A 12852-nucleotide genomic window follows, 5' to 3' on the forward strand; every position below is an offset into this window, starting at 1 on the left:
ATGGTAGAGATCATGCCACATACCAGCAACCCTCAGAGCATTTTCATTCTTAATATATACAGCAGTCCAAAGGAACAAAAGCAAGGGTTCAAGACGGTTCTAAAGAAAGCTTTAATATCGCCGGGGAATGTCCACTCGTCATAGGAGCTGATTTCAACGCCCCTCATCATACGTGTGGTTACAAGTACAACACTGGGAAAGGAAATCGACTTTGGCAAAGTGCCAGTGAACTTGATGTCACCCTAATCACAGACCGCAGCTTACCAACAAGGCTTGGTACATCTTGCTGCAGGGATTCCACCCTGGACCTTACATTTGTAAGAAACATCAAGAAGGCCCAGTGGATGAACCTCGCTGTAGACCTACGGAGTGATCGCTGCATTCTAGCCACTTCCTTCTACATGGAGCTTAAAAAGCATAGAGAATTCCACTTCACAGACTGGGATAGGTTCAGGAAGATAAGGATGGAAAGGGAACAAGATGGCCACAGACAAGGCTTGGAGCAGTGAGTCAAACCAATTAAAGAGGACATCAAATTCGTCTCCTCTACCGTTACCACAGATTTTCCGGATGAAAGAATGGATAGTCGTCTCGCTCATCTGCTTAAGGCAAAGCAAGCACTACTGAACCGTTGAAAGTGTCAGCGCCTGAACAGAAGACTGAGGAAGAAGATAGCTGAGGTAAACAGCTCAGTCGAAGAACATTGTCGCGCACTATCCAGGCAGCAATGGGACGAAATCTGCAAATTCGTCAATGGTCAGATGCCAATTGCAAGGCATATAATATGTTAAAACATCTCCTCAACGAAAACACCACCAAAACAAATCAAAAGCATGTTATCGCTCGAATTTTGCATAAAGAGATAGGGCGCACTATAGAACAGCAAGTTGTGCAGCGGCTCGTGCATAAGTACCTCCCAATCAAAAGAGGATAGGCACCACCAAGTAGACAGTACCAGGGCACGCCCAATCCAGGTCTTGAGGGCGACTTTAACATCGAGGAGATCAGAAGAGCCTAGCATGATCTCTACGGCAGGTCAGCCCCTGGCCCGGACGGTATATCAAACAAAGCCCTTCGTAACCTTGATGACGATTCAATTGAAACCCTGAAGGATATGATCAATGCAGCATGAAAATAAGGCAGGGTGCCAGAGCAGTGGAAGCTGGCCAGCACGATCCTTATTCCTAAGCCAGGAAAGCCCCCTAGCTTGGACAACATGAGGCCAATATCCTTGACATCATGTATCGGCAAGGTTGCAGAACATGTCAAACTGCACAGGATAAACAAGTACTTGGAAGATAACGACATACATACACACAATATGGTTGGATTCAGGGCAGGGCCATCCACACAAGATGCATTGAAGCTTATCAAACACTAGGCCATCGACAATGAAGCCAGAGACGTGAGAGCGTTTCTGTGCCTAGATCTAGAAAAAGCGTTTAACAACATCCACCACTAATCCATACTCAAAGCAATTTCCAAGCTCGGTCTGGGGAAAACCTTCTATAACTACGTATGGTCCTTTCTTACAGATCGGAAAGCCGTGAGAAAGATTGCAGATATCGAGACCGCGGCAATCGAACTAGAAGCAAGGGGCACGCCGCAAGGGGCAGTGATTTCATCAATGCTGTTCAACATTGCCATGATTGGACTGTCAAAGAAATTATCGAGCATTGAAGGATTGAAGCACAGCATCTACGCAGATGACATTACCATCTGGTGCACAGGTGGAAGCGAGGGGCAGATTGATAGTGCTCCGCAAGAGGCGATTGACACCGTAGAAGAGTACTTTCGTCCTTCCAGGCTCAAGTGCTCCTCGAGTAAGTCAGAACTTTTACTGTATTAGACTGCACGCCGGGTACCGAAGCCCAGGGGATGGAAGCCGTTAAACCAGATAGACATCCACCTCCGTACAAACCAAGGGGATGCCATTCAGAGGGTCGACTCCATTAAAGTCTTGGGCATGCTGATAGATTCTACCGGCGCCAACAGCAAATCTATAGCCAAGTTAACTTGGAAAACAGAGAGTGCAGTGCACCTCATACAAAAGAAATGGGATCAAGGAAGACAACCTCATTAGGTTGATGCATGCGTTTGTTCTAAGACACTTCACGTACGAGGCAGCAATGCACAACTGGTCAAGAGCAGAGCCCGAGACACTGAATGTGCTCCTCAGGAAAGTTATCAAGAAGGTCCTGGGCTTACCCATACATACCAGCACCAAGCGTCTGCTTGAGCTTGGCATTCACAACACGCTGGAAGAAATAGCAGAAGCCCAAGAGAGAGCACAGTTTGCAAGGTTATCTACGGCAAGGTCGGGGAGAATGATCCTGCAGGAGCTGGGCCAACACCCAATGGCAATCAGACGCAATTACAATGATATCTTCGACAACATCAGAGAGAATATCACGGTATCTCCTATACCAGGAAACATGCATCCAGAACACAACGTTGGAAGAAGAGTAGCGAGGGCCAGGACTATACTTCGTCAAGTCTCAAACGAGGAACGAGGGATCGTATTTGTTGACGTGGCTTCCTACTCCAATGGGAAAGCGTTTGTGGCAGTGGTGGTCGATGGGGCTGGCCATGTCGTCAACTCAGCGACGGTCAGGACGAAAGACCCAATCATTGCGGAACAGGTGGCCATCGCCTTAGCACTCAAAATTGATAACATTGAAGTCGTCTACAGTGATTCCATGGCAGCACTACGGGCATTCGCCAAGGGGACGGTCTCTGAACAAACGCTGAGAATACTGCAAGGCAAGAACATAACGCATCACGTTCTGAGTTGGTTCCCAGCTCACATTGGACAAATCAACGATTCCCCTCCCAATCTCAATGAAGCAGCACACGAGGTGGCGCGAGCCCTCTCCAACCGCGCCTCCCCGGGGATGCGTTCTACCGGTGAAGGGGATAACCGGGAAACTCTTACAACATATAACGAGCTCACTAAACATTTCTACCTGCGCAGAAGGATTTTCCCTCCACCTCAGAAAAATCTAACTCGGCCCCAAGCACTTACATTAAGGCTTTTGCAAACGTGGATGTACCCTACTTTGAAAATGTTACACAACATGTACCCTGACCCATACCCAATTATTCTTTGTCCACATTGTGGGGAAATAGCAGCATTAGAACACATGCTCTGGCAGTGCACCAAATTCGCTCATTTATCGAACATCACCTCTGCCAGATGGGAGGCGGCAATCCGCAGATGGTCCTTGGCAGATCAGCTCTGGGCTATCCACCAAGCCCGCGAGGTGGCTGAGTAGCTTGGCATCTCAGTCCCCACGTGGGAGCTGCCCGCAACACAGTGATCTGTGTTTTGGAGCACGAAATAAAAGTTCATCCAATCTAATCCAATTCTCGCTCACTGGAATTCGTGCCAACTGCTTATTCGCCTACGATCTCCAACGACAGCGCTGCTCTGGCGGACTGGCTCGCCTTACGCCATCTGCTGACGCCGACAAGAGCTCTCGCTGTGTGGTGCTCCGTCGTCGGACTCCTGCGACCATGTCCATATTTCCTATCTTCTCCTGACTTCCGTATGTGGGTCTCTACATCCATTCCCCTCTCCCTATCTCTATTCCTTTTATTTCTCCCCCATCCCTTTTAATCTCTCCTTACCCACATCCCTCGTCAACCTTACTAGAACCAGGTTGATCCCTCGTGAGTCACTGTTGAAGTGTCGCACCCTATGGAGACAGTTACGGGACTCACATTTATCTTCTGTTCTCTCACTTAAAAATCCCTCCTCCCCTCTCCCGCTAACAGTACATACAGCGTTTAATTTGGATATCTGCGCGATATTTATGAGCGCTTCTTGGCTCGGGAAGCTCCTTCATAGTAGAGTTTATCGTACTGTAAATTGTCGAGCATTTCTTCCAAACGCATGACGACTTCACCGCCGAAATTCGTAATATTGTCACGTGAAAATGTAGTCCACGGAATGGCTTTTTGCTCTCTAATACTAACGTACCAAGTACTCTAATTAGGTAATCACTTCTTTTAAAACACAGATGTTTGATCGCGAGTCATTTGTATTTGGCATCGATCAAGGATGGGAGCCATGAAAAGGCTTTCAGTTCTCTCATAGTAGAGCACCTGGTACTATAAATCGTTACCCCATCCCCCCCCCCCTTTTTTAGCACACATGTTATGCTTTCCAAGGAGCCAGAAATCCAATGATGATAGACGGAGAACAAAAGTCACGGCGTAATTTTTGTCAACAAGACCTCTTCAAGTGTGAGGCAAACGGGATGTCTTTGTGCTCTCTCATAGAGAGTGCCTGGTGCTTTAAACAGTTGCCCACTTTTCCTAAACACAAAAAACGCTACTGGCGCAAGTGGACGGCTGTGCTTTAGGAGGAATAGTTTTAGTTGTGTGCTTTTAAATAAACAACAAATAATTTATTCGGATGCGCGAAGGACGTGGCTGGGGACGTTTAATGAAGCGTATTTTTTAATCAATAATATACGTCTAGTTTGCATATTAGTCTCTCTGTATGACGTAATATAAAGGACCCAAGACCAGGTCCTATTGTACCTGTCGCGCAGCCTTGTAATGTCCTACTGTACGTGTCGGTGTAGCCTTTTAATGAAGACAAAAAGGTCGAGTACACTTGTGTATGTGTGCGGGTTTTATGTGAGACTATGTGCATAATTACCTAACGTTATATCGCAGTGTTGTTGCTCGGGAATCGACTGGTTATGATAATAGGTTATTCGTGAGGCGAAATTGCTGCGGCTACTACACGTTTTTAGTTCAGTAACTGTTACTACTCACGTTAGTAACCATTAGTGACTGCGTTTGTAACGGCGAATGTAGTAATAATTACTCGCCTTACTAACTACGCACACTAATGAGTTAGTAACATAAAATTAGTAAGCCAAAGTTAGTAAGTATGGTATGGTGAACTTTATTGTATGGAGAACTTTATTGAAAATTAGTAAGTACTGCAACTGTTTGTTTAGTCTGGTTGTCGCTATTCCGCTGACCTGCTACGTGAAATTTTTTTTAACAGAGCGGAAGCATTAGGCCCTTTAAGTGTCCGATTGGTGCCCACAAATAACGATAAGTATTATTGTACACGATGTCAAATAACACACGTGCGATTCGTCCAATGTGAAACTATTAATTTGACTCTAAAATATTGTCGCGAGTTCGACATATATAAGATATTATTTTAGTATCCTTCTTCTCACTATTCACTTTCTTCTAGAATAAAAAGGCCCACAAAGAGGCTATTGGTATTTATCAGTAAACAAATAGTCAACAAAAACGTAACGCTAGCAACGGGAGATCAGCGGCTGTAGTGTTTCTACATCAGCGGCAAGAGCTGCATGACAGTATGCCTAGCATTTCTGCAAACGTAAACCAGTCAACTCAACCTCGCGCCTTGTTCAGGGCTTACATTGTGGCTACAGCGCTATAAACTCCTTTTCCCTTCAAAACAATTGTTTACCAAGTTAACTTCTTAGCGAATGTCGGCGACTTTGAGCGCATGACTTTAGAATGTAAATCATCACATGCATGAAATCATGATTATCTCCCTTGCAGCTGCTCCGCAATTGGTCAAGTCCCAACATGCCTGACATCTAACGGTTTCCTTTTGATCTTGAAGCTTAGTTGTACCGTAGTATCATATGTAATCTCCTTGCAGGACTGTACTGCATTGCTGATGGCATGTGGCTAGTTACGAAATAAGTACTTCAGAAAAACGTAACTGCTTGCACAACATTACTTAAAGAAGTACTAACTTTTGGGAAAACGCCCACGTTACAGATTTCTCTTGATCTGTCCTTGGCTACATAACGGGTGACCAAGTTAATACAACTCAAACAATTTTACACGGACATTGCGTCTTTTCGTATTGCACTCACTAAGCTGTCAACATAATTATAATGGTACTGACTACAGTTTTTGAAGGTCAGTCTACCTCTCCCTGGAAACTTCATGTAAGTAGAGAGGGATTTGGCCAAGCGTGCCATTAAATGAATACTGATAAATATTTTGTTTCGATATTAGTTAGGTCCTCCCTGTACAAACTGCTGATATCCGCATCAGCGCGATGTCGCACTACAGTACACTCTGAAAAATCCCATGCCTAATGTCACGCTAAACTGTAATTTTAAGCGTGATGCATATGTAAATGAGCCCTGAATGACGTTTCAAGATCCACGTGAACAAACGTAAGCATGCGGTTCCTTGGGGTCAGCGTGGGTGCAAGGCTGCGTGCCATTGTTCTGTTAGGTGCAAGCGTGGGCGAGCCGTGTACGCATGTGCAACGGATATCACATGCTTACAATCCCGCGGCGAACACGCGTAAACATTGGCCATCACACATACAGAAATCCTTATATGGGAGCCGCGATAATCGGCGCCATCTGCCCGAAGGGCGAGCGTTCTCAACAATGAACACGACGAGGCACATTCGCATCGTCTTCTTCCCGCGCCTGTTGCGGCGAACACGGAACGTTACTTCGGAAGGCTCTCGAAGGGCGCGTTTCCGAAGGACGGCGTTTGTTGCGGGTTCTTTAGATTTTAGCACCGTTCAGGCACTGCAAGGCAGATTTCTGCCATGTTTACTTCCGTAGACATTCTTGGCGTGCAACGCGAGCAATGGAAGCACACGGATTGTGATTGTGCCAAGTTCATGCGAGAAAACTCGCCACGGTATGATGGTTCTGCGGCAGCCATTTCCCACGGAGGGTGTGTATACTGCGGCCACTCACCTGCGATTTATGTACGGTGGGAGTATATAGGTAAGAACGTTAGTTATCTTTCTGTCGTACTCAATGACAGCAAACATTAGGGATTTGCAATAGTTTCTTGTGTCAGCTTATCGCATAAGTTGTGAAACACCTTATATTGCTCTGCATCCTTCAAATAGAGCCCCGCCGCGGTGGTCTAGTGGGTAAGTACACTTGGCTGCTGACCCGCAGGTCGCGAGATCGAATCCCAGCTGCGGCGGCTGCATTTCCGATGAAGGAAAAATATTGTAGGCCCATGTGCTCAGATTTGGGTGCACGTTAAAGAACCCCCGGTGGTTGAAATTTCCGGAGCCTTCCACTACGGCGTCTCTCATAATCATATGGTGGTCTTGGGACGTTAAACCCTACATATCACTCAATCAATCAATCGATTTTTCAAATGGACCGCGGCTTACCAAAAGCGCTTGTTAGAAAGTTAGTTTCAGCATCCATCGCGGTACTACCTCGCGCAATTTCCCCGCAGGACATTCAGCACTTCAGAAGGTGGAGAGGAAAAAACAGCTTTCTGCGCAAAGCGTGCGTCGAAGTGGCCCACGCCGGCATCGACCGGTGCTTCAAGCAGACCGCAAGGGAGAGACGGGAGAGGGTGTGGCGTCACTCCACCATGCACCCCGTCTCCTTCCTTCTTTGGCGAGGATAATCGGCGCCGTTTTTAAGCGTGCACAACCGTCACGCCATGATAAGCGCGGGAAAAGTGGTTCATATGTCACGCCTGCTATGCGTGGAGAGTATGGCGCTCATCACTTTTAGTAGGCGTGATCGGTAAGCGTGGAGAAATGTCACGTATACTTTAGGCGTGTAAAAAAACTTGAAACACACGCTTAGGTAAGCATGGGATTTTTTAGAGTGTACCACTGTGGTGGCTTCACGCAGCAGGCTGGTGGTGTGGAAGGCAAGAACAAATATACAAAATTACCCCTCGCGTTTCACTTTCTTGATTACCTGCTCTCGACGTGCTCTCACCTTATTAATGAGCGGACGTTTCAAATGAGCAGGCGAAGGGTAACATTGTGAGCATTCATCATTTGTGCACGTGAATACACGGTAATCGTTTTCTGTGCACGAGCCTTATCGATGTGAGGTGACCCCTCTGCTGACGCGCTAGTGCTTTGGTAAAACGTAAAATGCGTTGTAGAGTCGATCATCTAGTTGCTTTTCATCCTGCACAAGCCTCTCTGGACCGAAATTTCTTCCATCGCTAACAGCGCGCACGAGACGATGCAGCAGCTCGAAAACGTGATGGCATCTAGGGCGAGCTGGTCACCAGAAATTTATTTGGTCTTCTGAAGCCAGGCTAGAATAAAGGGCCTTTCACCAGGCTTGTAAAATACAAAAAACAGCGCAATATTCTTTCCTGATATTTCGCGTCCTTCTTGGCGCACAGCTAAGACGTAGACAGTAGTTCCCGTGACGTCTACAACGTACAAGCTCTCGATTCGTTGATATACGCGAAATGTCACATGCGTTTAGTCTCCTGCACTGCTTTGCCATGCAGCCGATCATCCACTTTTCTTTGTCTCGCATGAATATTGGACAGAATCAACCGATCAAACTTAATTTTTTATTATACAATTGCGCAAGCAGCCTAACAGCGTGCAGCCGAGAAGCGTGAATCCTGATAGGATCAAGCGCTTAGTGCTGATATTGTTCACATATATTCAAGAAGTATAGGGTGAGGAGGATGCAGAGTGTGTAGGAAGGAGAGGAGAAAATCACCTCCACGTCTTTGAACACGGGGTGGTCAGTGGCCCTTTAAGAATCAACAGAGCCCACCATGAAGTATGTGAGCATTTTTTTATTGACTCAAAGTGTAATAATTTGCCTCAACCTAGGTGGCCAGTGACGTAGTGGCTTCTTCTGCCAGAAGTTCTTTTTACTATTTCCCCGTTTCTGGTCACTGCGAATACTATGTAATGGTCCCTCGACTGTTGAGCAACGTCCAAATGCTACAGGTTTGGGTGATCATGAAAACGAGTTGCCAAATCGCTGCCCTGGTACTTTTTTTGCCGTCGTGTATTTCGGCAAGCAGATTCATTCGCAGAGATTTTGATGGAAAAGCACCTTTCAAGAGGAAAGCCTGCCTTGCTGCGTCAAAGCTGCGTCCAAGAGGAAAGGCTTTGACGCAGCAAGGCAGGCTGACAGATACTGTGAGCCTGCTCTGCACCAGTTACGCACTGAATAACAGGGTTACCCTGCGGACGGTTACTAGTACATAAGTTATGGGCGAAACAGTAGGCGAGAACGTCCCTAAGCTGCGGGAAACAAGTGCGCCAAGGAAAATAACAGTTCCTAATTATGCGATGAAGTCGTTCTTTTTATACTGGCTCTGCCAAGAAGACCACGCATAATTTTAAACGGTGCAGGTTGAACCGATTTTTTTTTGTTTTATGAACAGTGGTAATAATTTTTATGAGTGCGTGACATGAAGAAACACTCTTTGGTGGCTGACAAGTGGGACGGAAAATGCACGGTTTTGACTGACATATAGCTGTGTGTTCAATGTGACACGGACACCATAATTTACTTGACATATTCGTCGTTGTGTCAAATTTTCGACATTGTGGCACATTTGCATATCATCCTAATTTTGCCCGGTTGCTGCAATTTTTCAAACCTTTTTGTGGCATCAGTACTGAAACCTTCGCTGTAAGTTGACTCGCGCCCATGTGTGGGATTCGCACGCATTCAAAACCACAGCTCATTTTGTGAAGCACATAATGAAAAGTGTAAAAATTAGCGTCGAGTGACGTGTCACCTATTCACACTGGTAAAGTGCACCATATTAGAGATACCCGTAAGATAACAGTGCATTGAGTGTAACAGCGTAAGCTGGAGCGTACCTGGTTCGGCTGTTGTAGTGGTACCTGCTGTCCCTGGGCATTTCCCACTACGTACGTCAATATCGTCAATGAGCACGTCACTGCGTCCGCGTGCAGTCCGACCGGTGATGACAACCTGCGTAACGCAACATTAACCCATGCTGTTGGTAGATGGCACTAGGTCTTTTAGCATGCTACACTTACTGTGAATAAAATTCTTAGAGAAATAAATATGGCTATTACTTAAGTCAATTCGTGTACTTTTGACTATGCCGGGTATCAACTTCTTCACTACAGTCGTTCCGTTTTGTGAACCCAGTATATTAACTTGCACATGTGTATTCTTTGCTGTAAAGTACACTGCCGAATGCATCTGGTAACGTGCAGCTGTCACACATTCGAGAAAATAAATGTCATGCAGTACTTCCACATGCGCGGTACTGTGGGGATGTGGTATAATGTCATGTAGCCTACTGTTAGTTTCTATCAGGCCTGGGTAGATATACTCGAAAAAGTATTGTGGAACATAGATATTGGAACGATGGGCTGCAAGCCAGAAATTTATTTACCGAGACAAATTTTTCCTTGTCATAAAGCGATATTTTGTTGGCAAATTTGCAAAGAGACGAAGAAGTATACCGAAATGCAGATGCAGACATAGGAATAGAATAGAGTTACCAAAATTTCTCTTTGTTTCTGGGATGCTGATGCTAACACAAAAACATCCCTAACTGCCGAATAGTATCGGGCATCTTGTAAAAGTTCATACGATCTTGCAAGAGAAGTATATCGCCTAAATTCTTTATTAACAGCATTTCATTGGGAACATATAGGGGTTAATTATTATACATGCAGTTAGCTTTGGTGAGAATGTAATTGCGTTATTGGCACTGAAGAAACAGCAGCTTCTTAAATGGTTTACTCCTCATAAAGCATAAGAATGCCCCAAATACGAGAATCCTGAACTCGCAAAATGACTCGTCACTAGAACGAAAGTTATAATGAAAGATAGACGCACCGCACCACCCTTACGAGGCCACGAATTTAGGTGGTAGAAGCCAAGAACACTGTTTCATGATGCTAGTGTCAGTGGCGTCTAGCACTTTATTAGACAGGCCGTTTGGAGTGTATGGAGAACTCTTAACGGCTCTTCCTTTATCACCGAATGGTGGAACGCCCTTGCTTAGCTTATTACAAAATGTCTTCATTTCCCTTTTGTAAGAACTTCTGATGATAATAACGAAGAAATGTCTGTGTCCTATTACGCTGTCATGATATAATCAATAAATCCTAAAAGTATGTCACAACTGAGATACAAATACGTTTTAATGTATCAGAATGCAGAGCTATGGAGACTCGAAAACATCTCGAGCATATTGTCGGGATATCATGGTATCGCGATGCGGCCCAGCCCCTGGGCTATAATGATATTGCTGTACACGTTAGTTAAATTTGTTCATATAGGCGCATTCTGTCAAAGAGTGCTCAATTTCCCGTATTACATAGATTACTTCCATGTGCACGTCTGTATTTTTTGTTTTTGAAAAAAATGTTTCCCATTATGCTCTTTAAGAGAGTGAGAGAGAGTGAGAGAGAGACGAGAGAAAGGAAGGCCGGTGGGTTAACCAGATATTTGGCACAAGGTTTGCTACCCAGCACTGGGGGTGGGGAAATAGGGGCAAGAAAGAGGGGTAGAGAGAGAGTAAAAAGAACGCACGTGCACTCATGATAAAACAAAAACGCCCACAGGAAGGGCGTTCTGGCTACAACTATCTAGAAAGGCCTGTCGATCACAAAAAGCGCAGTAGCGCTTTGAGACTTTTCTTCTGTGATATTGCATTCTGTCAACATTGTAAAATTATTTCCTTCTTGCCACTGAACTAGTGACTTGGTATTAAGAACTGCATTGTACTATGAATCTTCAGCTCAGCTCAGTGAGCCCTCTCGCAGCTTTCTCTTCTCCGAAAAATTTGTTCACGCAAAATCGCACAACCTTTACTTAAACCTGGTGTACGTTCTCAACGTGAGAACATACAGCCTTTCTTCAGGACCTGTGCAGCAATGCTAATAATGTTTTTGTTTGCTGAATTTAACACTGCAGAATTTTTTGTGAATCTTCTATAAATGGATATTTTTACTATCTTTATCACCTGTAGAGTTGGTTTATGGGTACCTAGTCACATAACACGCTCCTAATTTTATTTATATTTTACAGATAAGGTCGATCGATACAAATAATGTTATCTACTTCACGAAATAGAACGGTGATATGCCGCTACTGTAAGGACATGCAAGAAACTTTTGATGAGAATCAGAACACTGTACAAATTGAGGTCATACGGTTGATATGCTGAACGATTCAACAAATGCTGTCAAAAATTTGGCATTCGTGCAAATGATCATCTTTTTTCTTTAAATCCTCGATAGCAGAATGTCGACATTTTTGTCCAAGCTAAAACAAAATACACATCACAGGCAGCAAATATGATCAGAAGAGCTGTAACTCGTTGGTCTAACGAGCATTCTAAGGGCTATTTCAGGCCTCAGTATCTCAAGTGGTAACTCAATCCTCTTGGCAGCTCACCGAGAATACGTCGGGAAGATCCGAGCGTTCGATGGAAAGACGTGCCCATTCGCTGGGCGCAGTGGCTTGAACGGTGTGTGGAAGGTCAGAAATTGAGCCAGTCTGGTCGTGGAATGCAACAGCCAAGGTTGCTCCAGCTGGGAAGAGCACATATATAGAGGAACGTATGAGCATTAGCATGTCTAAAAGGCCATTTGGGCTAATTCGTAACGGTTCATTGTGAATGCAAGAAGTGGGGCGCAGTACGTAAGCGAGACTGGAGAAATGAAGAACTGGAGTGCACCTGTGTGGTCCCCTTCACCAGTCCCTGTTAGGTGCTGCGACCCCCTTCTTGCATTCACAACGAGCATTAGCGTATCCGTTTTATACGACAGAATGCTTATTACAAAGCAATGCTGCGCCGTCACAACGCAAAGAACGAGAGCTTTAACCTTGCGAATGCAGGGTTCTCCCTCAGGGGGTGTGAAGGTGATTTGAAGTGAATGTATGTTGCCGACTTTGCTACCCCCATCTCCTCTACCAGGAGACTGGAGGGAGTGGTGGCCCCACTGCCCACCCCCGTGCGCACGCACAGGGAGAGGGCGGCAACACACAGCACAGGCTACGAACTGTTCAAATATGACGCAAAAAGCAAGTTCATAGGCATTCATATCACAAGAGCAACCCCTTGTGC

General features: G+C 45.3%; 1 protein-coding gene across 3 annotated transcripts in view; it reads right to left on the reverse strand.

Moving 5' to 3' along the window:
- Positions 1-12852, reverse strand: part of LOC119169741 (MAM and LDL-receptor class A domain-containing protein 1) — a 317209-nt gene that overhangs the window by 31209 nt on the left and 273148 nt on the right. For all 3 annotated transcript variants that reach the window (XM_075886843.1, XM_075886841.1, XM_075886842.1), the window contains exons 57-58: positions 12180-12316; positions 9617-9731 (exon numbers count right to left, since the gene is read on the reverse strand). In XM_075886843.1, the coding sequence (XP_075742958.1) occupies positions 9617-9731; positions 12180-12316 (252 nt within the window). The remainder of the gene's footprint in view (positions 1-9616; positions 9732-12179; positions 12317-12852) is intronic.

Source organism: Rhipicephalus microplus, chromosome 2, assembly GCF_043290135.1.
Source record: "Rhipicephalus microplus isolate Deutch F79 chromosome 2, USDA_Rmic, whole genome shotgun sequence".
Taxonomy (NCBI): Eukaryota; Metazoa; Arthropoda; class Arachnida; order Ixodida; family Ixodidae; genus Rhipicephalus; species Rhipicephalus microplus.